General features: G+C 34.8%; 3 protein-coding genes and 6 pseudogenes across 9 annotated transcripts; 3 read left to right on the forward strand and 6 right to left on the reverse strand.

Moving 5' to 3' along the window:
* Positions 1 to 7: 7 nt before the first annotated feature.
* On the reverse strand, positions 8 to 2,531 carry LOC104739350 (ankyrin repeat-containing protein At5g02620-like). The gene is made up of 3 exons (XM_010459672.3): positions 2,252 to 2,531; positions 1,585 to 2,097; positions 8 to 1,492 (listed from the first exon to the last, which is right to left on the reverse strand). The coding sequence occupies exons 2-3, from the start codon at positions 1,928 to 1,930 to the stop codon at positions 204 to 206; spliced, it is 1,635 nt and encodes a 544-aa protein (XP_010457974.1). The 5' UTR covers positions 1,931 to 2,097; positions 2,252 to 2,531; the 3' UTR covers positions 8 to 203.
* A 2,601-nt stretch (positions 2,532 to 5,132) lies between these two features.
* LOC104739351 (3-ketoacyl-CoA synthase 3) lies at positions 5,133 to 6,924 on the reverse strand. The gene has a single exon (XM_010459673.3). It carries the CDS (start codon positions 6,838 to 6,840, stop codon positions 5,410 to 5,412), a length of 1,431 nt encoding a protein of 476 aa, XP_010457975.2. The 5' UTR covers positions 6,841 to 6,924; the 3' UTR covers positions 5,133 to 5,409.
* A 3,455-nt stretch (positions 6,925 to 10,379) lies between these two features.
* On the reverse strand, positions 10,380 to 13,056 carry LOC104739352 (exocyst complex component EXO70H1 pseudogene; annotated as a pseudogene). Its single transcript, XR_015579960.1, has one exon. The product of XR_015579960.1 is annotated as an exocyst complex component EXO70H1 pseudogene (transcript).
* A 26-nt stretch (positions 13,057 to 13,082) lies between these two features.
* On the reverse strand, positions 13,083 to 14,491 carry LOC104739354 (dirigent protein 25 pseudogene; annotated as a pseudogene). Its single transcript, XR_015579962.1, has one exon. The product of XR_015579962.1 is annotated as a dirigent protein 25 pseudogene (transcript).
* A 338-nt stretch (positions 14,492 to 14,829) lies between these two features.
* LOC104739353 (uncharacterized) lies at positions 14,830 to 16,210 on the reverse strand (annotated as a pseudogene). Its single transcript, XR_015579961.1, has one exon. The product of XR_015579961.1 is annotated as an uncharacterized LOC104739353 (transcript).
* A 74-nt stretch (positions 16,211 to 16,284) lies between these two features.
* LOC104739355 (DNA repair protein RAD51 homolog 4) lies at positions 16,285 to 18,274 on the reverse strand. Of its 4 annotated transcripts, none has more exons than XR_015579963.1 (8): positions 18,062 to 18,274; positions 17,777 to 17,811; positions 17,440 to 17,571; positions 17,263 to 17,355; positions 17,063 to 17,171; positions 16,908 to 16,978; positions 16,674 to 16,829; positions 16,285 to 16,576 (listed from the first exon to the last, which is right to left on the reverse strand). XR_015579963.1 is itself a non-coding variant. In XM_087484197.1 (8 exons), exons 1-8 carry the CDS (start codon positions 18,147 to 18,149, stop codon positions 16,529 to 16,531), a joined length of 720 nt encoding a protein of 239 aa, XP_087340323.1. In that variant the 5' UTR covers positions 18,150 to 18,265; the 3' UTR covers positions 16,285 to 16,528. The 4 variants fall into 4 exon arrangements, 3 of the variants coding, with proteins under 3 accessions (XP_087340323.1, XP_087340325.1, XP_087340324.1); XM_087484197.1 differs by having other exon boundaries at positions 17,075 to 17,171; positions 18,062 to 18,265; XM_087484199.1 differs by having other exon boundaries at positions 17,075 to 17,171; positions 17,777 to 17,906; positions 18,062 to 18,214.
* A 1,986-nt stretch (positions 18,275 to 20,260) lies between these two features.
* Positions 20,261 to 20,700, forward strand: LOC109128881 (non-specific lipid-transfer protein 2P pseudogene; annotated as a pseudogene).
* A 1,232-nt stretch (positions 20,701 to 21,932) lies between these two features.
* Positions 21,933 to 22,481, forward strand: LOC147927787 (non-specific lipid-transfer protein 2P pseudogene; annotated as a pseudogene).
* A 2,947-nt stretch (positions 22,482 to 25,428) lies between these two features.
* LOC104759112 (non-specific lipid-transfer protein 2P pseudogene) lies at positions 25,429 to 25,807 on the forward strand (annotated as a pseudogene).
* The last annotated feature ends 115 nt before the right edge of the window (positions 25,808 to 25,922 follow it).

Raw genomic sequence — 25,922 nt, forward strand, 5'->3', positions numbered from 1 at the left:
GAATCGGTTTTGCATTAATGTTACTCTCTTCCTTTCTGGTCTAATATTTATTCAATTTCTGGGGGTACAAAGCATCTCAGGTAACTCCTCAATACCAGTGCTTCACCGGCATCAACAAATTGAAATCAACCATGTCAGAAAAAGGTACATCAACTTCTTGCCGTGTACATAAAATGTGAAAACGGATCGAGTATCTGTCAAATTCAGATTGCGTACATTTTCTTACACTCGTTTTGGAGAATATCAGAATCTGTAAGCTGTGGAATTCCCCAGGATCCAGATTTACTGTTGATGGAGGATCTTCTAATGTTTCTTGCATTGGCAGCTTCAATCCTGTGCTGTATTATCCAGTAGCACATCGTTCCTAATGTTGTGATCATTATAGTTGCCCCAATAGCAGTCACCCAAATGGCTAGCCACTTCTCTTCTTCACCAACAACAACAAACGACAAAGCCAAAAAGGCAACAGAGATGAGAACACAGGCAAGCCACATAAGTTTGTTTATCACAGCCATCATCTGTTTCTTGGCCTTGCTCTCTATTACCACCACTGATGTCTGAACCACCACGACTGCTAAAGAGATGAAGAGAGCGATCGAATCAAAGATGAAGAAAATTATGAATGGAGTTGTCGATGCAATATTCGCCTCCCCGAGGGAATGCCCATCTGGAATCTTACTTGTGTCTTCTACATACTGCCCTGGGACAGTGAAAATGGCTGCAAAAGCTACCGTAGCAATCAGAACAGCTACAACAGTTGTCGAGTTAATTGCATTGTTTAGACCTTCTGTGTGCATTTTGTTGAGCTGTTTGGCTATTCCTTGAACACGTTTTCTGGTCAGGCGTGTATGCTCAAGCTGGTTGTGAACCTCATGCTTGATATCACTTACAGTTTGTTTCAGCTCTCTAGCAGGGTTAGGCCCGGATGCCTTAATGGTCTTGGCGCTGGGAACACCATGTTTCTGTAAGATAAGAGCCACTTCTGGATTCCCAATCTTCTCTGCTGTGTCAAGTGCTGTTTCGCCTGATCGGTTAACAGCTTTTGTGTCCGTCATGTTGTTGGCCAGTAGCAACTTAACAATCTGCGATCTGCCTTTTCGGGCAGCAATATGCAGCGCGGTGTTTCCCTTTGTGTCGGCTATATTGATAGAAGACCTATCCGCTTTGATAAGCTCCTCCACGACCTCAACTTTTGTTCCTTTCACCGCCATGTGAAGGGCTGTTTGGCCCTTCTTGTCCATTCTGACTGCAATCGCAGGTTCTGATGCCAAGAGAGCCTTAATGACTTTGACATGCCCGTTCCTTGATGCAGAGTGCAAAGCCGTCTTGCCATTGCTCTTGGCAATTCCAGCGAGGCTGCTTCCCAATTCCAATAGAAAGTTTACCACTTCTGTATGTCCTTGTGTTGCCGCTGTGTGCAGTGCTGTTGTATTTGATAGATCCACCGTCAACGCTAGCTCCGAATGAGCCTCTGCTAAAACCTTCAACACATCTGTAAAAAGTCCGGGGAAAAAAAGTTAATCCTAAAGACGCACTCAACTGGTTTTAATTAATGGCTGATTTTTCAAAGGGTTTTAGACGTACCGAGATGTCCTTGCTTTGCAGCAATGTGGAAAGCATCAAATCCGTTCCTTGCTTTGATCTCAACCAGAGCAAGATCATAGCATTTGATCATCTCCTTCACAATCTCGACATCACCGTACTCTGCTGCAACATAAAGTGCGGTTTCGCCTGATTGGTTCTGTTTCCCTAACAGCTCATCTAACTCAGACTCTCTGGTTTGCGTAAGAATCTCGACAACTTTGTCTTTGTTACCCTGTCTCACAGCTGAATGAAGCAGAGTGTCTTCGCGTTTTCCGGTCAGCTGTTTCGCCATTTTCTTCTTTGGAATAATGCTAGAACCCGCCACATTGTCTTCTTCCCCTTCCATTTTTTGATACAATCACAAAAGTACAAAACCCTAAGAAACCCTCTCTATCGAATAAGACGATCAATCAAAACTCTTTCTACAGACATATTCTAAACTGCACATTCTGATTCTGGTCGATCGATTTGCCACCTTTCATATCTCCACCGAAATTATTTACTATTATTGGCCTGCCATGACCAGTACAGACAACCATTATATATAAAAAAGAACATTGAGCTTTTTGAATAACATCAAAGTTAGATCGATGTCACATCTCTCTACTACGCACGCAGCAAAAGAAAAAAAAAAGAAAAGAAAAAAAAGAAGAAAGATTGATCATACCAGGCCTCAGAATGGTCTTGGAAGATATATGCATGAGAACATGTGATGACACACAAAATAAATTTGGTGGTCTTTTTTTTTTGGTTTTAATTTGGTGGTCTTGTTAAGTAGAAAGAGAGAAGACGAAGTGGAAAGAAACAAAGATTAATAAGAAAATGAAATTTGGACATGAGAGGCACATGTAAAGCAACGTCGATCACTTTTTGTATGTGAATCCATGAGCCAATAAACGAAAACGAATCTATAACATAAACATTTCTGTGCTACTTTCTTGAAAGGTAGTGATCATGACCACCCTTCAATCTTATAAAAATGTTTTTCTCTTTTTCAAAAATCTCTACTTATTATTTTTAAATTGTTTGATTTAAAGATATCAAGAAGTAAAGTAGATTCTTTTCTTAGCTTTGATGTATGATCGTTTCTATATATAAGTGGTTTTGTCGAATTTAATTTGATTTTATGCTAATAAGTTTTTAATCGTTTTTGCAAGTGCGCTTAACTTTTTAGTTGTTATATTATTGTCTCTTTATTTTATTTTATTTTTTTGAAATTTGATAATGCAACTTCATGCAAATAAGATACCAACATAAATGGTACGTTGTATAAATTTTCGGAATGATTGATCGGATTTGGAGCTGTGGTAATAAAATTGCTAATTCAAGTATGTCCTAATATATTCGAATCAAAATTAGTTGAAATAGAAGGGAACAAAAAAAAAACAGAGTTGATATTCAGATATATTTCCCATCCTTTCAAAAGTATATAAAGTATATATCAACAACAAGGTGTTTAGTTTACGTTTTACATTTTCACAAACGGGAAAGACATATAACAAGATGATGCATGCTTTGCTTGGATTTACTACTTCGGCGTTAATAACGAATAAATTGGTGATGATATGAAAAACGAAAATATACACACATAAATTTCCTTTTTTTTGGTTTTTTTTTTTTTTATATAAAAGATCCACTTTAGTATAAAATTTCATATAAAATAAGAGTCTTAGTCAAGTGTGTTTTCCTTATTATTTACAGGCTTAACCACATCTAATTCATTAACTATAGTTACAAAGTACAAAAATACATCAAAGCTGTTTCTGTGAGCTTTTAGAAAAGCGGAACTACATGGAGGCCAAGAAAGTATTTTAGCAGTTCAAGATCTTTGAAGTTAAGGTGAGTATTTTAGCAGTTCAAGATCTAAATACAGTTATTTTTGTTTTTTTTGACATTAACCTAAATACAGTGACTGCGTTATGCTTTGCGCTATCATTATGTTATATATAGTACAACATTAAACAATGAAATCTCCCTCAGAGGCTCAGAAGGATACAAACCCCTAATTTATTTGGACCTTAACTTTTTCATTAATAGAACTCTCAAAACTTCAGTCATCTAAATTAAGTTAATAATTTATTGAAAAAATCCAGTTGTTGCAGAGTGATTTATCCTTTGCTCTAAAAAAAAAGAACGAACATTAAATTTCCAAAACGTTAAGAAAACACAAAGTCTCCGACCCAAATAATAATGGACTTTCCCATATTACCACAAATTATATAAATGGATTTGATTCGGCGCAATAAATATAAGAGAATCCATATTTAAAATAAAAGACAATTACGTTTTTTAGATATACAAAAAGTAAGTCATAACAAAAAAAAAAAAGTGAGTCGTGACAACATCACAGCTTCTTGCAAATAAAGAAGCCTACTTGTAGGCACAATTAATTCATTCTAACCACTTAAACATGCTGCTTTTATGTTATAATACATCATCATCAGGTCAGGCACATCTCTACTATATTCATTCTGTCACTATTCTCTTATTTCTGTAACCTCATTTTCTAATTCTCAAAATTTCAGTCACATATAAAGGACTTTGTATAGTGACCATCATCTTATAATACAATACTTGATCCCCCAATTAACCGGACATGGTGCTGTATACAATATCAAGATTTTTAAATACTGTGTACGAAAAGGTTAATTTCAGTGATAACATGATCAGAAACATAATATGTATTTTGTGAGGTGATAATTCCTTATTTACCCTAAAATAGTTTTCCACTACAAACAACTGAAGAACTTGTGAAAAAAAAGTCAATATAATGATCCACAAGTAGTAGTAAACATCAGCTGAAGAAATTATTTGTAGTTTTGCTAGTTTTAGGTTTAGAGTATGTTTGAAAATAAAGGATTTTTTGTTTCATCATTTGCAGATAAATTATCAATATTCTTGTCTCTGGTTCTAATATAGTCAAAGATAATTTTTTGGCGGCTTGATATATTTAATTAAGCAGACATGTGAAAAAAACATTAATTATTTTGGTGAATTTGATGGTAAATATATGGGACCTGAATCGGGTGGTGTGGAATCAATGCGAATTGAATGTACTTCCTTACCAAACCAGCTTTATTTTCTCTTTTATTCCACCACCAATGCAATGCCGACACATCCGTATATTTTTCATAATACCACAAAATTTTCATATGTATACCTCAGTGTTCATTCTTCTTCTTTTCGATAGGAACAGTGTTTATAATCATGAAACACTAAATTATCTAATTAAGTCTTATATTATAAATTTCCACTTTAATAACTTAACGTTCATGTTGACAAAAAAAAAAAACTTAACGTTCATAGACATAATTGATTTGCTTGATAGACATCGTACGTTACGTGTGTCATAAAAGATAAATAATGCCCTCTTTTAACAGCTAAAGTTATTTAACTAAATTGTAAAAAAAAAAAAACTTATTTAACTAAAGTGGCATGAATATGTAGTGTGACATGCTTTAGTTAGTAACTAAATATGTCACAGAAAGCATTATAACATTAATTTTTTATAGTAGAAACTAGAAACACTGCAATATATGCATGATGGCTTTTCGGAATATTACTGTTATTTTTTACCACAGGTATACAATAAATAAAATTTTACACCCGAATTTTTTTTTTTTAATAAACTTTTATATTGCAGTTTCTGTGTCATGCATATTTTCTTTGCCATCCAATTAGAAAAAAAAAGAGTGTAAAATGTAACAAATACAAATAAATAAATAGAAAAAGAAAGAGGAAAATAAACTATATAGTCACCTTTTGTAGATTTAATTTGCAGTAGCACTGTATATGCAATGTTTATAATGATTCCAAGAAAACACTTCACATAAGTCCGTCGGGTATCTTGAAAGTTTCGGGCTCTTCTTCATTAATCCAACCATACTTCTCAAAGAAAGGATTCAAAAGCGATTTTGGTGGGTACTGATCAATGCAATGATTCCACACATTCCCTATAGCTTCTCCAACGTTAAGGTCTCTCACTACTTCCCAAACGCAACTATTGCACTTGAAACCTGCCCCAAAGCTGATCATGAACACTCTATCTCCTCTCTTCAGCCTCTTCTTCGCTTCCATGTACCCCAAAACATACCACAAGCTACTCGCCGACGTGTTCCCAAACCGGTGTAGCGTCATCCTAGCCGGTTCTAGATCGTACTCGCTTAGGTCGAGGCTGTAACCGATTGCGTCTATAACCGCTTTACCTCCCGTGTGAATGCAGAAATGGTCTATACCGGTCTTGAAGTTAATCCCTGCTTTAATCCCTGCCTTTGGAGCTGCCTGAGCCACGTTCGAGCCTTTGCTAGGGTTTTTACGAAGCTTCTTTAGAAGAAGATACAGCATAAACCTCAAGAGCTCGGTTACCGGGAGAATCTTGGGAGTGATGACTTTGAGGTTGTCTACGAAAGCACGAGTCGCCGCTTTTGGAAGAGTCTTGTCTAAGTGGACACCGATATGTCCTAGCTCGTCTTCTTTTTGGACACAGGCGCTGTATGAATCGTCTCTTGCTCCATGGTGCGTCCTTACCAAACACTTTAGCTTGAACATGGCTCTCCGGCTCAGACTACGCTTGTTCGTCAAGAGAACCGCGCAGCCACCGGAGCGGAACAAGCAGTTGGCAAGGATCATGGACCGGTTGCTTCCGCTGTACCAGTTAGGACTAAGTGACTCGGAGGTCACGACGAGAGCAAGCTTGTTCTTGTATGTTTTGAACATGTTTTTGACAATATCTACGGAGATAACACTGGCGCTACATCCCATCGCCGTTAAGTTGAAAACTTTGATGTCATCTCTCATTTTGTAATGGTTAATGATTCTTGCAGAGAGTGAAGGCGTTGAATTGAGCATCGAGACGTTGACAACGAGGATGTCAATATCCGAAGGCGAGATCTTGTTTCTCTCAAGTACTTTCTCAATCGTGTCAATGTAAAACTCTTCCATCTCCGAGATCGCATCTTGTAGCGTAGGACTCTGTTCACGGCCCTCAAAGAAGAGCCTTGGTGCGTAAGTTTGCTCTCCGATTCCGGAACTAACGATGGCTTTGAGGAGGAACTTGTACTCGTTGAGTTGAAGGTGTTTGTTTCGAAGGATGACGTCACCGCTGAATTGAGTGTTCACCATACGATCATCGGAAGGTTTGTGACACTGGTAGTCTAAGATGTAACAATTTTGATCTCTCTTGGAGTCTATTCGTTTCCAGATCTTGAAGATGAGATAAGAGATGAGAAGAGATAAGAGCATAAAGAGAATATCCATTGTTTATTTTTTGTTGGAGTTAAAAAGAGAAGTGATGATGAGGCTTATAACAAAAATGTATGAAGATGTAGCCAAGAGTGTTGTGGGATATATAAGAGGAGAGTGGAGCAGGAAAAGACAGCTCTCATTTTTTTTGACAACTCATGATCCGTCCGATAAATTATGTCAACATCATTCGGTAAATTCTCGGAGGGTTAATAAAAGACTTGAATTTAATTGGGAAAGTTACATGCAAGGACACAAATTAATGATAAGAAAACTAAAACAATAAGATTGGCACATTGATGTTGGTGTAGAAAGTGGACGAGAACTTCGCCTGTCTATATAAATTTATTACTGTCAGAAAGATTCACACACACATGCACCAACTATTGTATGGTTTTACTTTGACTCCGAGGACATTAATTCAAGTACTGTATATATCAAATATATGTTAAAAAAAAAAAAAAAAAAAAGAAAGATAAACGTTGTGAGAATTTATCGTCAAGTTCTATATATAGTTTTCAACTCAAAAATGAATAGATGAAATTCATGTCTCTTTTAGTTATATATTATTTAATATATGCCACGTAGAAGACTAGCTAGTGAGTCTCAGGCCTTTTTTGATCATAATAAGTTAACAAAGTAAACTAATCAAACCATTAGAATAACCTAGTACTAGAGAGATTTGGGTTTGGGTAGCAAAGTTAGGATTGGCGAAGTAAAATTATATATCCATAAAAAATGGAATTTATTTGTGGATATTCTGGCCATTATCAGACAGCCAATTGTATTCGATTCTCTACTGTTTTCTCAAACATTCCATTAAAACAGTGATTGTCATACTAACTTGTGTCATACAACAAGATGACACATTGATGTGGATGTATATTAGTATATGCTAAGTTCGAGAAAGACTTCGCCGGTGTCTATTTATTAAGGAGGGGTTATTGGTTTAGGATTTAGAAAGAATTTTAATGACTTTAAAAGTTATGTAAAATATGTTGTTATTCAATCAAGACTTTTTAAAACTCTTTAAAAATTTGGTGTTATTGGTTGTGGATTTGTAAAAAGTTATCTTAAATCTTGATAAATCTAGTGTTATTGGATTAAGAGTCTTATAAAGTCATGGAAAGTTTTATGTTATTCAATTAAAACAAAAGAATCTTGGATTGTTAATGAATTCAAATTTTCTGTTATTGGTTTAGGATTTTATATCATTTCCTTCATAACAAAAGTCATGAAAACTCTTTCATGAAATAGAAAGATTTTGAAAGATTTTATGAAAGATTTTACAAGATTAGGAAACACAAATCAGCAAGATTTAAAATAACTTCCTAACAATCTCTTATAGAATCTTTCATTTTTACTTTCTAATTTTCTATGATTTAAAAAGTCAGCAAGATTTTTAAAAACACAAAGTCACTAAAATTCTTTCTAAATCCTAAACCAATACCTCCCCCTAAGTTTATAAATACACGCTGAATATTTTGGTACGTTCTGACTTTTCAAGACTATATACTATATATTTTCTGTGACATTTATGATACTGAAGACATTTCTAATTAAACTTATTTTCATCTTCACTTCAGTTATTAACATCATCCGTAGAAAAGAATCATATATTAATTTTATTTAATATCAAAACTAACTGTTGCTACAAATTCATGATATACGTCAAACAGGATTCATAAGCTAGAGCAAACGATTGTATCGATTGACGTACGTTTTGTTGGACCAAAGTTTTGAAGTTAAGATTGGGTGTATGTTTTATTTTATGATATATGAACAAAAAAAATTGAGGTTGTAGATGAAAGAGCAATAAAGAGATCTGGTGAGGTGTGAGTATGAGAATATATATGTAAGTGAGAGTGTTGTGATAGCTCATCTCAACTTCCACCAACTTAAATTACGTATCTCTCTTTTGCTACAAAACATCAACGCTTAGTCGCTTACTCACACTATCTGCGTGTTGCCTACGTCTTTTTACTTTATTCTCTTATTTTTAATTAGTCGGCTCAAACTCCTAAGTCCTAACCATCTCGTTTAATTGTATAAGACTTACTTATCTAGTAGTCTTAATTTATATACGTATATTATTTGGACGCAATAAATATGTTGTCAATGACGATCACGCGTTTACTGCTAGTCAACTTGCTTTACAAAAAATAAAAGAAACAAAAAAAACTTGCTTTACAAAAAGAAATGGTCATGTATAGTAGTAGTATATTATTATTAGTGAAAGAGTTAAGAGTAGTTTTAAGGTTCGTTCCAATAATGATAGAGTTAATGTTTGCCGGTGCTTTTAGCTTGTTGGTCATTTCATTTCACAAGTTGTTTGACAATTCTTGAGATTATCCGATCCAAAGAACCAAAACTGTCGATTCGATCGATTGCTAGCAAATGGAGAGATGACACTGGTTCACAATCATTTACGTGATTAAATTATTAATCATATGTCTCTGTCACTTAGCCTTATAATGATTAAGTGACCTTGAATATTCTGAAGAACATTACTTTCAAAACCTAGATTGTAGGCCAAATATAATAAGTACTACTATATATAGGTTGAGAAAATTAAATTACTGATCACGCATGAAAGTTAAACTTTGTTATACAAACAATCGGGAAAAAATGAGTTACCAAATCAAAGAGATTATCAAAATTAAACCAAAAAGGAACAATAATTGAAATCAGGTTATGATCTGATCATCATGAGAGGGATGAGGTTAATGCCAGTGAGATATGTGATAGTATGCAGGCAAAATATGGACAAGAAAGAACCAGTATGTTGAGATGTTAAATCTGACGACTTTTTTTTTTTTTTTTTTTTTAAAATTTTATTTTTATAATGAGATGTTAACATGCATGGTTTTATTTTGTTTTCATCAGAATATAATTAACTTTAACATGTATGTTGCCACTGAAAAATTAAAGACGATGGTAGTTACATCGTGGCCAAACTGGTATACGTCTCTCCTATGTATGCTTTTTTCATATACGGAATACTAAAATAAATCATCATTAAATTCATCTAACTACTTAACTTCCAACCACAATTTTTTTTGTTTGTTTTATAATTTTCGCTGCGGCGAATCATGACCTTTTTTTTTAGCAACGAGCCATATTGTTTTGTCGGTCATCATCTATCATAATTCATTTATTTAAAAGTCAATGGAATATCTTTTATCTTTTTTTCACAAATTTTGCCTTCAGTAAATTATCCTTTAGCAAACTAGTGTAATTTAAGTGAATTAGTCACAAATTGTATAAAAATGTTTTTGAACAAATATAGTTGAAATCCATCGCATGGGCTACCCAACAACGAAAGTGCACGTTTGACCACACACCTCTGCATTCCTTAATGAAATAATAAAGCATCGTAACATTCACGAAACTAAACATTTAAAACCAACAAGCCTTTTTGTTTCACAATTGCGATGGTTTATATTCGATCGACTATGATAGAAATCACTAAATTAACCCAATACAAACACTGAAACACAAACTAGGAGCCTAAACATATAGTATACTTTATGGGTTTGAGAAATAAAAGGTTAATAAAAAGATTATTTATAAAGAAAGAATGTGATTTAGGCGTGACTGTGATTGTGTGAACACAAACACGTGCTTACATTACAAACGAGCACAAGTACACTCTGGAATACTGGCAAATGGGAATGTGGCCGTGGCCTTATTCTTCTATATAATTTGAAGCCTAAAATTGGTATGGGCTTTTTAGACTAGGACAGAGCTATGATTCCGTTGTTGACCAATCAATATAGAAAACTGGAATTTAAATATAATCGTTCGACTAAACCACGTTGTCGTAGTCGTTGTTGTTGATTCAACACCGTTAAAGCACAAGAAGTTTACACGAGCGAGCTTTCTTTTTTACATGGAGCAATGCTTCACATCCGTGGTGGCAATGGCATGGCTAGCCACCACATACTTGTGAGTCTTTGATACGGGCACGCTTCTTCCTAAACCAATATATAGGTCGGTTATGTAATTATTAAGATCTTCAGGGGTAAATCTGACAATCTTCCATGACCCGACCGGGTACTTTTTGTAGAAACCTGTATACCCGGGCATGAGCTTACTCGCCACGGAGGCTTGGATCTCTCCTCTCAGTTTCGGGTCGGGTACGACCCAAGTCTTGTGTTTCTTGTAAGCCTCTTCGAACGCTTCGTTGAACCGTCTCAGTGCCTCTTCCGCCTTCGCTTCCGCCGTCGTATCTCCGGGGAGCGACGCTATCACGTCTACCCACGCCTTTTTCTCGTATTTCTCGAGGTACTGACTCACCTTCACCTCGTGGTTCGTCACCCAATCGTCTCCGAGTACGATTCTCAGGTTCGATGTACGGACCTTGGTCACAACGTAATGCAGGTTGTTGCCTAGGAAGAGATAAGAGAGAGCCGAGTCGTTGTAGAGACGAGATTTGGCGTCGATTTTGCAGAGCAAGACGAGAACCAACCACGCGAGTCTCGCCGCCATCGGAGATCGACCACCGGATCCTGGATTTTCCTCGCCGCTGCTTCTGAAGTAATCCTCCGGCAAAGGCAACGATGACTCCTTGAGAATCGTGGCGAGGGAGTCGCTGTAGTCTGCGAGGAAGACGATGAAATTCATCACGTACCTCGTGAGCTGATGAACCCCGCCGCCAGGAATCGCCGATTTCGACGACTCTTTCGTAATCGACGTTTGGAACTCCGTCATCATCGCATTCACCGATTCAGAGAGCTTCTCTAGAGATCCAGCCGCTTGTGATCTGACGGAAGCGGTCGAATCGTAGCTGAAGATCTGATTTATTTTGGGGATTAGGTTTAAGATTGTCTGGTAAACGTCGAGCGTTGGGAAGATCTTCTCCGCAGTTTTTTTGGATTTCGCTATGGTTAGTGAGAAGATGAAGAGGCTCAACGCGCTCTGTAGCGTAATCTCGACGAAGCAAGACGCAGCGACGGAGACGGATGAGAATATGTGATCGGAAAGGATACGTTCTCCGTTGAACAGAGTGGTGATTGCTACTGTCGTAACCCTCACCCAGGTTTTGATCTTCTTCTCCAGAGTCTCCCAATCCAGTTTCTGCATCTGCGCTGAGGTTAGCTTCTCAAACCCTAGGCGAGTTAGTACGTCGACGATGATCCTTTTACGAAATTTCTTATAGATTTTGACACAATCTTTCTCGTAACCAGAAGAGATCATGCAATTTGCTATCATCTTCAAATCCACAATAGCATCAGACTCTCCAAATCGTCCTCCTGTCTCGTTGCCTAATTCAGATGAGGATTCGAAATCAAGCTCGTTATCATCAGATGAAGAAGAATCAGAAGCGTTTACAGTTGATCTCGTCGAAGATGTGTTGGACTCAGAAGACCAACCGGAGACTGATTCAGGATCCAAAAACCGGTTATTGGATTTCATAACCCGATAAAACTCTTTTTCCAAATGCTTCATAGCTTTGCGCATCAAATCCTGCCCTTGAGCGAGCTTAGCGGAGTCTGGATTCACCACAACCGTACTCTGAATGGCGTATTGTAACCTGCCGAGTACCTCGAGGAAGCGTCTGCCTTGTAGTCGGTTTTGGGCGGAGAAGAGGGAAGAGAGTATGCAGGAAGATGTAGAAGAATCGTTTTGGTGTGGAGAAACCCATTGGCTTATGAAAGCGTCAACTGCATCCACACTATCGCCGATTAGAGACTCGGAGAAGCCCTGTTGCTGTTGCGGCCGTGGCTTAGAGGATTTTAGCAAGGCAGAGGGTTTCAAGAGCACCATCGTTTCTTGGGTTTGAAGAAATGAGTCTTACGGTGTTAGGGGTATTTATTCAGGCATATTTTGGTTTTTTGTTTTGGTGGTAAGGCTTTTCAAAGGAGAATCTGTTTCTACGACTGTTTGTTTTTTTCGAACCACTGTTTGTTTTTTCTGTTGGAGCCGTTGGGTCCAAAAGTCCATCAAAATGTACACGCTTGTCGTCCCTCTTTTTCTCTCCTTTTGTTTTTTAAAACTCGGGAAATATAATATGATCGGCCTTAGCAACAATAAGACTTTGATTCTGCAGATTATGCCAATGGTCTATATGACTCCAATCCGATATGGCACTGCAGTTTAGTTAGTTATTGAAGTGACTTTGTCTGGCTGGATAAAACATATGTGAATTTCTTTGGTTGTGCCACAAAATTTATTTAATCTTGTTTCTGACATTCTTACAGATAATTTAATATTTTAATTAGAGGCATACAATAGTTTGTTAAATGGTCAACTAATGGTGGCAAATAACTGTTTTCTCTTTTTTGTTCCTATGTGAACTTTGAAATTAACGTGGGGGATTTGTTGTCAAATTAATAGATTTTCACATTTTCTTACATTTTAAAACGACAAAGAACAAATAGAGAAGAGGGAGAAAAAAAAAAGCTAGTAAGAAAGATAAACGGTGCACTCCAAAACAGTTTCGAGTCCATCTGTGAACCGTTGCTGCTGCTGCTGTTGGGTCCCGGAGGCACCTGTAAAAGTCTTGACAATGGCGTATCCTCTCGCATTCATATACTTACCGGTACCACCCATGACTCCAAGATGAGATTCTGATGTCGCTGTTCTATGTATACCAAAGAAACTGATGCTATCTTCATAACCGCCACTCTCAAACATAGCCGTGAAAGCCATAGTCTGGCTGGTTCCATCAACGGCGCTCGCCACATAGAAGCCCTGGGCTTTACCAAGCAGACCGGACCCCAGTTCATGCCCTTCGGTAAGTTCGTTGTCAATCACCGACAGTGTCCCAAACATGAGCATCTGAAGAGACGAACCCGATGGGAGCTGGCCACCGTTAGCCACAGGGAGACCGTTCAACATGTTGTTTCCGTTGCTCTGTAGGATGTTGGAAGTGGTTCCGCCAAGCCCGACAAGAAGTGGAACGTTGTTGTTATTCAGGATTCCATTGTTGTTATTGTCTGTTGGAACACCGTTACTAATAGGGAGGTTTGCGCCATTGGTCTTAGCGAATGGAATTTGGCCACTGAGAGCTGCGTTTGCAACGACTCCAGTCACAGCTCTGGCTGTCGGATTTGAGCCCCCGAGTATATCATGCATGAAGAAAACCAAAGTGTGGTCGGGAGCTGAACCACCAATCGCTGACCCGGCACCTGCTCCCTGACCCGTAGCTGCGGCACCTGAAACGACAGTAGGCAAAGGCCCTGAATCTGCACTAGAGAAAATACCCGAACTAGCACCCGGTAAGGGACCAGAACCAGTGGTGGGTAGAGGACCAGGGCCAGTAACAGGCAAGGGACTCGCACTAGCAACCGGTAAAAGGCTAGAACCAGTGGTTGGTAGAGGTCCGGGGCTAGTAAAAGCAGAAGTCAAGGGAACTGAACCGCCTGAGGCTGGACCTGTACCAAAAGCGATACCAGTTGCAGGAACTGAACTAGGAATGGGAAAGGGGCCTGAACTTGTGGTAGGCAAAGGGACCAACCCAATATCTTCTTCTTCATTAAGAATCCGACCAGCTGAGACAAAAGTAATGGCGAGGGCCAAAACCAGGAAGAAGAGGACCTTGCAGTCTGCCATCGAGAAGGACAAAAATTAAAGGCTAAGATTGTTAGTTTGAATTTTGAATTGAATTGTTTTTACTTGTCATTTGAATTTATATAAGTTGATCCTAGAAGAGCATTTATATATAAATGAAACTATATTGGTGACATAAGAAGATGTAGTTGATGAAACGGAGTAGGTAACAGCTTGTCCATTATATGTGTGGTTTGGTTTTAAGGAATAAACATTAAAAAAAATTCCCACAAAACTTAAGCTATAACTTCATCACAAGATCTTTGATATATATATCAACTTATTAGAAGCCCCACCAACAGTGTAAATCAATCTCAATAAAGCAATTCTGCAAGATTTTCCCCTCAAAACAAATTTGTTGAATTAAGAAGGAATTAAATTCATCCACCCTGTTCCATTTTAACTCAGGAGTAAAACAAGCATAAGAATCTCACCTTAAAGAGGTCACGCTTAGATAGATATCACTTCTGACAAAGCCTCAGAACAAGCTCCTCCATCTTTGATGCAGAGATCACAAAGTAGGTTTTCCCAAGCACCAGATCCAAAGCTTAAATTTTTCTTTCCCATCAACTCTAACACAAAGCAAGCATGATCCAAATCACCACCTTTTATCAGCCCAGCAACCAAACATACAAATGTTGCAGGTGTGGGAGAGTGTCTGCTTGCAAGCATTGCATTCAAAACATTTAACCCTGAATCAAAATCGCCAATACGACAAAACCCATCAACCATCATACGGTATGTAGCTGCATTCGGCTTACAACCTTTCATCTGCATCTCAGTCAGCATTCTATAAGCCTCGGGGACTCTACCCTCACTACAAAGATGGTTTACTAGAATATTATAGATGACAACATCTGGTTTCATCCGCCTTTTCTTCATCTCTCCTAGTAGAAGCTTTGCCTCATCTATTTTTCCTCTCGTCCCAAGATCACTCATCAAAACCCCATAATTCACAAGGCCTGGTTTACACCCACGATACTCCATATCGAACATCAACTTCTTCGCTTCATTGTACTCTCCTTTACAACAAAAACCTTTCATCAACAACCCAAATGTCACAGCATTGGGGCGTATTCTTTTCTGAATCATATCTTCAAGCAAGCTCTTGGCCTTGACCAGATCGTTATTCCGGCATAAGAATCCAATCAGGCTATTGTACGTCACCACAGTCGGTTGAACTTCCATCTCAAGCATTTCATCGAACACCTTACATGCAGCTTCCCAATCGCAATTATCAAGAAACCCTTTGATCAATATATTGAAAGATACCGAATTGGGACGTAATATCCTTTGCTCCGTGAAATAAGCTTTTAGCCTTTTCCAACTCGCTGTTATCGACGAGAACGTTGATGAGTGTGTTCAGGGACTGAATCGTACGAACACAGTCGAAGGAGGTCATGTTGTGGAAAACATTGACGGCTTTATCAACCGAACCGGCTTTGCCGTAATGCTGAATCAACGCCATGAAAAGGGATTCTCTGCAACGAACGTTTCGGTAGCGGATTAAGCGGAGAATTTGGTCGACAGCGTCGAAGTTACGGGACTTGGCGAGCTTGTAGATGAGAGAAGAGTAAGATGGGTAGTCGTGTCGGAAACCCATTTCCTGGTAATGGTTGAAGAGAGAAAGAGCTTCCTCTGGGTCTTTAGTCTCTTTGAGATCCGTGAGAAACGGCACCTCCTCCCATGGCTTCCTTGTGAACTTGTGTGTTGTTGGTTCATGGCTGTTGTTGGCTTTCTTCGTGGGTTTTTCAGGTCGAGATGTGTGGTAATGTTGTCGAGACGCGATGCTGCGATTGGTAATTAGAAGAGACGATAGTCTTCTACGCATTGGATTCTCTTCGTCTTCTTCTTTCGCTCTGTTTCAGATAAGCGCAACTCTGGAAAAAAAAATGAACGTATGTGTTGTCCAAACTCTGATCGCTTATATATATATATACACTTGATTTGTTAAACAATTGTGTATTACATATTTTGTCTTGAAAAAGGTTATTGAATACTTCTATGAATTCGTTGTTGCAGTACAATTCTACATTTTATAACAAAAACAAAATCCATCTGAGCATTGTTTCTTTCCTCGTTTACGGTGGTTGTTCTCATCTTGCAGATCCAAACGATGGGCGTAGATGACCAAGGAGACTTATAAACGTTATCGATTAGCCTTGTGAGTCGTGATCCTCATAGTTTGGCCTGAGGGCTATAATAAAGATGACAAATAGGAACAGAAATTGTAAAACCTCACTACACGAATTTGGATTAAGAGATGAGGAACATTTGTTTGGTGAGCAAAGTACCATGGATGTGTGTTTTAAGATGGAGATGGTGCAGTTGCTATTCTTATGGTCACGCGATAACATAAGTCTCGCGTGTGGGATGCTTTTCCAAGTTTCACCAAGAGCTGGTTTGGTTTTACCGCCTTCTCCTCCAGCACCCACCGTGTGGTTTGTCACCTTCAGTAATAGTACAAAAAGGTTTAAACTTTTAAAGCACAAGAACACACACCCAATGCCCTGAAACTTCATTAATACCAGTATAGCGATGCTATGTTCATGTGCCAGCTTCTTAAGCATATATCCAACGGCCACCATCAAAGCGCGTCCTGCACACACCGAGTTGTGACTCATCATAATCACTACCTCATCATCTGTTAACCGTTTAGGTGAAGAAAATGTGATGGACGTACAAGGACATGTACCCTGTGAGCCATTGCCTCCAAGGATTGGGGTTATCAGAGAAGAGATTGAATCAACAACTAACAACCGTAACCGGTGTTCATTCACATTCGTCTGCACCTGAAATAGATATATCAAACAAATAGTTAACACTTAAAAATAGACATTGAAGAGACATTGAGGACATTGCAACTTCTAGCCAGCGTAATACCTGCGATCTCAAAGTAATGTCTAGACCTTGCAGCGTCTCAAGCATTGTGTAGATGTCATAGACCGCGTGACATGATATTCTGCTCATGACTTTCTGCACATATATGTTTCTCGCACATAAGAGAATTGATGATTGGTGACTAACAAGCTAGGGGACACTAGTTTCCAGTAAATAAACCTGTCCTAAAGAAGTATCGGAACTTGAGCCAAAGTGAGCAATGCGTCGAGCAGAAAAAGAGTTCCCCGTGTCTAGATATAAAACTCCACCATCATGCTTCTCTGCCACGCTTGCAGCAGCTTGCATGCAAAACTGAATATTCATTCATAAGAAATCACACAATGTAAAGAGAGAAGGGATAAGCAAAGACAACAAAATCCTTCTAGGAACGGTTTCTATGTCCTACATTATTATCGGTTGCAGCTTAAAACGCTTGAATGAAACACCAATACACAATACAGCATACAAGTATTATGTGATGTGGCAGTATGAAAGGCAAAAGTATTTAAATACATACTTGTGTTTTACCAGAAGACGAAGGTCCGACAAGTTCTGTAACCCAAACGCAATTCGTCGAACACCTTAAGATCAAAATATCCAAATTCCAGAATACAAAGAAGCTCTTCTTCTAAAACTGAATTTTGAAACTGTTGAAAGTAAAACTGCACTAATTGGACTAAGAAGTTTCGTTTTCGTTTCCCATGTTCATATATGCCAATCACAATCGGTTTTTAGGGAAATCAAACGGAATCAAATACACGAAAACGAGGTACAAGAAGAGGAAGAAGAAGAAGAACAGAACCTGTTACGATTCCATGCGAGGCGCAGAAATATCGGAAAGAGGCGTCGATGATTGGGTTCTCCTTCTCCAGATGTTTGAGAGGCGCCATTGTTCCTACAGTTTCTTCATCACTTTCTTCATCAGACTAGCAAAAGAACAATCCAATTCGCCTCCGGTTCGGTTTCACACAACCCAGCCTCTATATCCGGAAACCGGTTAAGTGTGGATTAATATGGTTTGATCGAATGTTTCCAATTTATATACATGATTTGCTTCCAAATTTTGATAGTTCATTTATAATTATGTAATTTATCTAAAAATAAGTTCTCACATGTAACACATTCTAAAAACTTGAATACATATATGTGTTTAGGCAATGCATTAAAATCTATTCAAAAACTTGAATACATATCTTATAAAAAAAATATAAAATGCATTATTTGTTTCTGTATTTCTTGACTAGATTTTAATGCATTTTATATTTTATATTTATGATTAAGATACATGTATTCAAGTTTTTGACTAGATTTTAATGCATTGACTAAACGTATATGTATTCAAGTTTTTGACTAGATTTTAAATGCATTGAGTAAACATATGTATTCAAGTTTTTGACTAGATTTTAATGCATTGACTAAACGTATATGTATTCAAGTTTTTAGAATACCTACCTTATTTGGCTGGTTGTAGAGCATCTCTATCTATATATATATATTGCTTCAACATCGCATCATCAAAACATCTAATACATTTTCTAAGTAAAGAAATACAGAAACAACTAGAATTAGATCAAAGGAGTTGTTAAGGTTACGATCGAGACATGAAATTCATAACATTAATATTCATCGCCTTCCTTCTATCATATGTGGCTCCAACAATGGCTAAAACGGCATGCAGCGTGGAAAAACTTAACCCTGCATGCTTACCAGCCGCAATCGGAAACCCACCAACGAAGGAATGTTGTGCAAAATTTAGAGAACAACAATCATGTATTTGCGAGTTCTATGGATCCACAGAGTTTTTTACATATCTTAAATTTGCTTATTCAATCATAACGACTTGTAACATACCTTTTCCTAAATGTAATTGATCATTAGAATCTATGAATATCATGATTTCACCTGATTCAGTATACATTGTTTTCGTTTTCTTATATAGTTTAGAAAAGCAAAACATAATGAGCAACAAAAAACAAATAATCACATTTGGGAATATATATATATATATATATAATTTAAACATTGTTCATGAGAATTCAAACATGTAACAAAATTAGGGTGTAGCATATTTATTTTTCTATCATGGTGAAGATCGTCCAACAGTTTCTTGACATTCAACCATTGACACTGAAATTCTTAAAAAAAAAAAAAAAACCCCCACGGGAGCGATACATTGAAGAAATCCAAATGCAAACATGTAATTGTAAAGTTCAAAACATGCAAAGAAGATCCAAAGGCAAACATTCTGAAACAATTCCGACTATACAACTAGAAATTTTAGAAGCAAACGAGTCTGTGACTTGTATAGTTTATGCCAAAATGCAAACCTTTCCAAGAGTACATGATCAAATATCAAACAACACTCTCAAATACAAGCTCTTCGAATAACTGAAATTCTAAACTAATGAAGCAAGGTAAAATTAATTACGGGACTAAGAAATACAAGAACAAGATGGCGTAGAATGGAACTTGTAAGAAACTTATAAGAAGCACATTGGATAAGAAAACTCCAATTACTGTCCAATTCGTTTTCAACACCCAAATTCTATATACCGGTTCTTCAAATCTAAATCCAGAACCAGGTAAACCTTAACCAACAACCATGTAAACCTATTATTTCTTCTTTTTGTTTATTTAATTACAACTTAATTTATTATTTAAAGTTAATATTTAAAGATTCACCAAGTTCTTGCCACCTTTTAAAATCACATTTCTATTTAAATTAGTATTGTATAAATCTGAAATAAATAGTTTTTGATAGTTATTATATTTATGCAATTTATCTTATTTAATTGCAGTTCCAAAGAATTGCCTACATTTGACACAATCTAAATGTGTTTATACATTTTTATTTTAAAAAAGTTGTCACTAAAAAAAAAAAAATTAAAGAAAAAAGGAAGACAAAATACACTAGCTAAAAGCACCCTTGCGGCCTTGCCTATTCTCGAATATTCTTCCAAGTCCCACACCCTCTATATATATAGCTTCACCAACCTTTAAACATCTCATAATCAAAATCTCAAACATTTTTAAGCAATCAAAATAGAGTTATACATAAGGGAGTCATTAATAAGGTTACAAGACATGAAGTTCATTACATTAGTATTCACTGCCTCTGTTTTGTTGTCTATGGTTCTGACAAGAACAATAGTTTCAGGGGAAGAGGTGAAAGCCGCTTGCCATTTGGAAGATCTTCAAATATGCAAGCATGCAATAATAACTGAAAGTCCACCATCAACGGAATGTTGCAAAAAATTAAAAGAACAACAGTCATGTTTGTGTAAATACTTGCTTAGTCCACCCATTAGTCAGTATATTGGAGCTGCTAAAAGAGTCATAGCGGCTTGTGGCATACATATTCCTAACTGTTGAAGTTTCAAATATTAATAACATAATTTATAATGTAATAATTATCACAATCATATTTGATAATATTTATCATTCGGAGTTTATCATGTCAAGGTTCACTTGGTTTCTCATGAATGTGGATTCTAAACCACAAGTATATTTTCTTTGGTGCATACCAAAACCCATCACAGTTGAAGTCTTTGAATACATTGTGTACATAAATTTCTTCTGAAAAATTAGAAAGAGGGTTTTTTAGGTTAAAATTACCTGTTGCCTAAATAGATAAAGCATCCTTGTTGTTGTTAATTACATAAAAGTAATGCTCACTAAATAAACCTTGAATCAATCAACATGATAACTGAAGGAGACTGCTGACTTGTCATCATCTTCTCGTATCCAAAATTTGAAAGAAATTCCATTTATATGTGCTTAGCAACTAAACACAATCTTAATACGTGTACACGTAAATTTCTTGAAATAGTACAAAAAATAATGTGTCACACATATATGAATTTAAAATACTTTATTTAGTGTTCATAGTGTACTTTAAATTTTGTACACAAATCACGTGGTATTTTTGTAACGGCTTACATATCATTTTTCTATATTTTGTGACCATTGATTTTGTTTTTTAGATGGATTGTTTTTTGCAAGATTTTTTTCCATAGTTTTTCCAAAAAAAATTTGACCAATGTCTTCGTCTTAGATCAAAACTTTTAAGTTTAGTTGAATAATTAATATTTTATTTTTTTAAGTGAAATTTATTATTAGATCTTTGTAGTAAATGCTTTTTTTTTTGAACAAAGTAGTAAATGTTTCTTAGAAACTAATGTTTAACTTCAATTCTCTTTTATTTTTATGTTAGAATTTTATAAATACAATTACATGATTATTTTTTTTACTTCAGCATGGACTAAAATCTTACTTCAATTCTAAAACTTATTAACCCATTCTAAATTTTGAAATATGATAATTTTTTGGTTAAAATTAGAATAATAAATTAACACTATAACAAATTCATAGTATTATTTTACTATTTTCATTTATGTTAATTCATTCATTTTTATATAGTTATTGTTGTTATTATTTACTAAAACAAATTTATGTTATTTTTTACTATTTTAATATTTAATTAATTTTATTACATTTGTTTTTTATTTATTTTTTACTATTATCAATTATAACTAATAAATATGCAATGAATGAATATTTAAAAATAACATTTTCTTAATGCAAAAAGAAATATATAACATTGATTAGGAGGAATGAGAAAAGAGAAAAGTTACCTTTATATATATAGATAGATATTGTTTAAAAGCAAACTTACCTATTGAAGGACATTACTCCATCTGTATAACTTTACCATCCTTAAACATCTCACAACAGAAAATCTCAAACACTTTCAAAGCAAAAAAAAAAAAAAAGAATTAGAATTGGGTTGTTGCAGTTGCTTAAGTTATAATACATGAAGTTCATCATTACATTACTGGTCATTGCTTTTGTCATGTCGTCTTTGGCCTCGACCAAAGCACTGGATGTTAGAGTTTCGAGGGAAGAGGAGAAAGTGGCTTGCGTCGAGACAGATCTTCAAGTATGCCTACCAGCGTTAGAAACCGGAAGGCCACCATCTACGGAATGTTGTAGAAACTTGAAAAAACAACAGTCGTGTCTATGTGATTACATGAAAAACCCATCTATTGATAAGTATCTTAAACCTGCTAGAAAAGTTTTCCATGCTTGTGGTATGCTTTATCCAAGTTGTTGAATTTTCAAATGTTTATAAAATAATTACCAATGTAATCTTATTCTGGTAAAACTTTCTCAATCCATATATTTAATTTTTAATAAATAAAAAATATCTCTATAATTATTAATTTATGCTATATAATAATATACACATGACTTCTATTAAATAAATGAATACCACTATAAATTAATCCCCTATATAATAAAACGGAAGTACACGACATTTTTTTGTAGACTATATAATAGATATATTTATGATTTTTTGGTTATAAACTTGTGACATAGGTGTATCATAATATACGAGTTAGTCTGATTTTTGGTAAGTAAGGATAGTATGGTATTAGTTAATTATAGTAACATATAAATCAATTATAGGTAACATTTAAAAGATAAGGAAATCTCTCAACCTAATTAAAACAAAAATATGTGATTCTTCTTTCACATTTATTTTATTTTATATTTTAATTATTTTAATTTTTTATCTAATATATTTAGTTAATAAAATTTATGATTTTTTCTGCATATGATGTAAATTATTATTTTTTTAAACAGACATATATTGCTCAACTAATGAATAAAAAAAATATACAAAATGCCCTACATCACCTAATAAAACTAGGCAAAGATTCAAAGTCATATTAATAAAAAAGAGACCAAAATGATTCTGAATACAAATGAGCAGAAGTTTATGCATTTTATTATGGTTCTTTATTTTAAAGAATTTTAACTTTTAATAACTTTAAAAATTCAAATGTATAACTTTTTTAAAATTTTAAAGATTATTAATATTTCAATTATTAAAACATTTATCTTTTTATAAAATGTTTAAGATATGAATAATATTTAAACTTTATCAGAAGTTCAAATATTATAAGTATTTTAATTTCTAAAATAATAAAATTTATTCAAACATTTTAAATTTTAATAATATATACGAATTAATATATTATATGACGGATTATATGGCATGACATGTTTGAGCTGATATTAATAAAAAATTAAAATGTCATTAATTCGGTGCTACACGAGTAAAATATCATCTCATTATTTTGTGAACTTTTAAAAAACTTTAAAGATTATTAATATTTCAATTATTAAAACATTTAATTTCTATAAATGTTTAAGATATTAATAATAACTAACTTTATAAGAAGTTCAAATATTATAAGTAGTTCAATTTCTAAAAAAAAAACTTTATTAAAACATTTTAATTTTAAAAAATATATATTTAGATTTTTATGAAGTTTTTTCTGCGGTGTACAACGAATTAAAATATCACACGACGGATAATATGGCTAGACATGTTTGAGTAGATAGTAATAGAAACTTAAAATGTCATTAATTCGGTGCTACATGGATAAAATATCATCTCATTACTTTGTTAACAATATGAATATTAGATTAATAGACGTATCCAATTAAATCGATTAATTAATACTGTAACAAAATAATTAATATGCGATATAGTGTAAGTTAAGTCATATAATTAATAATCAAAATACAATATATACTTTTAAAAACTAAACAAAAAAAAAATAACAAACAAAAATTAATATTTTAATCAAATAACTTAAACTGCAGTGTACCACATGTCAAAATCTAGATCTACTAGAATAGATTTTACAAAATAGATGTTATTTTCATAAGTTATATTCAACATATGATTTCATGACATAGTGTTTGAGCAAAAAAAAAATTAAAACAAATAAAACAATCATATATATATAACAGTTTAAGTAAAAATTACAAAATAAATAAAATAAATATTACTTCTATTATACACCCAACATAACTAATTTACAAAGGTTGTACTGTACGTATAAAAGTCACTTTCTTATTTAAGATTTACAGATATTTTACTTCGTTGTTTTGTTACTTTCTTAATAACTTTTTTTATAGTAAAATTTTGGAGGTCTTCATAGATTTGAAATCATTTGATCATATCAAACTTATGTATAATAAATTAAGGGTAAATTTCTACCCCCAAAAAAAAACAAAAAAATAAGGGTAAATTAATTTACTGTATCTAAAATCAATTTCCTAATTCAATACTCTGTTTGTTTTGTTTGATAAAAGAAAAATTATTAACTGTTTTTTTTAGATACTAGTTGTTCAAATTTCTTTTCGAATCATCACACTTTTAAAGCTTAGATTTCTTCAAGGATGGGGATCTGAGAATGTTAACTGTCAAATTTCTTCAATGCTTAAGATTAGCGTTACATTAATGTTAAGTCCTCTTTGAACGGAAAGAGTTCTCCACCTCCGGAGTCACCTTAAACGCCGCCTGCAGAACCTATGGTGTCAAAGCCTCCCACACCGATGTCCTTCCAGCCAAATATGTGAAAATTGGACTGCAAAAAAACACGAGAAAATAGTTTCAGACTTTTTTTTTGTTTGATTCAATCTAGAAACGCATATGAATGTTTGACTGATTTTTTTTTAGACCAATCAAACATTTTTGAGGCACCAGTTTTACACCACTAACTAGTATCCCCATATTCATCATATTGTCACGTCCCAGACAGCCAGAATAAGTCCCCCGTATACCATAATTTTAAACCAAACTCCGGTTAACCTAAACCAAACAACCTGTACTATGTGTAAAAATCATTTTCTTAATTTTTCTTTTATAGATTCACAGATCATTTACTTCTTTTTGTTTTATTCCTTTCCAAATTAATTTTATTTGTAAGTAACCTTCGAAGATTTACATAGATTTGATTTCATATTGTATTCATATCAAACCTCTATATAAATTAGTATTATTCTACATATCCATTGATGATTTTGATTTCCTTACAATTAAGTATTTCTAAGGCATTGCTTTCAAATCTTGATTGTTTGATTCCAATTAATAATATGTGTTACATGTAGATTTAAAAATGCACTGAAAGACATGATACTCTACCTTCTTTTTTTTTTTTTTTTTTGTCAAAGACATGATAACTCTACCTTAAAACACACTTTCCTATTGCAAAACATTACTCCATCTATATATTTGCTTCACCAATCCTTAAACAAATCTCATAATCAATATTTCGGACATTTTCTAAACAAAAGAAAAAAAAAAAAAAAGAAAAAAAAAAAATAGGTAGAAATTAAAGGAGGTTTTAAGAAACAAGACATGATGATGAAGTTCATAACACTAGTTTTCATCGCGTTTGTTATCTCAACTCTGGCTCCAACAAAAGCAGAGGAGAAAGCGGCATGCGCTGTGACTGATCTTATACCATGTCTATCAGCACTACAAGGCTGGAGCTCACCATCAACCGAATGTTGCATGATATTAAAAGATAAGCAATCGTGTTTTTGTGATTATTTAAAAGATCCCCGGATTGGTGGTCCATATTTGTCAGCTGCTAAAAATATTTTAGTGGCTTGTAATGTACCTATTCCTACTTGTTGACATTTTAAAATATTTATAAAATAATTCTGAATGTTATAGTTATAAAAATCATATGCAACAATGTTTCATCATATTTTAGTGTATTATGCTTTGTTTTTTTTAAGAGAAAACTTATTTTAACTAACGACTTAGTTAATGACGAATTTATTTTGAATCAAGGTTT

This window comes from Camelina sativa, chromosome 14 (genome assembly GCF_030686135.1).
Source record: "Camelina sativa cultivar CO46 ecotype springtype chromosome 14, ASM3068613v1".
Classification (NCBI taxonomy): domain Eukaryota; kingdom Viridiplantae; phylum Streptophyta; class Magnoliopsida; order Brassicales; family Brassicaceae; genus Camelina; species Camelina sativa.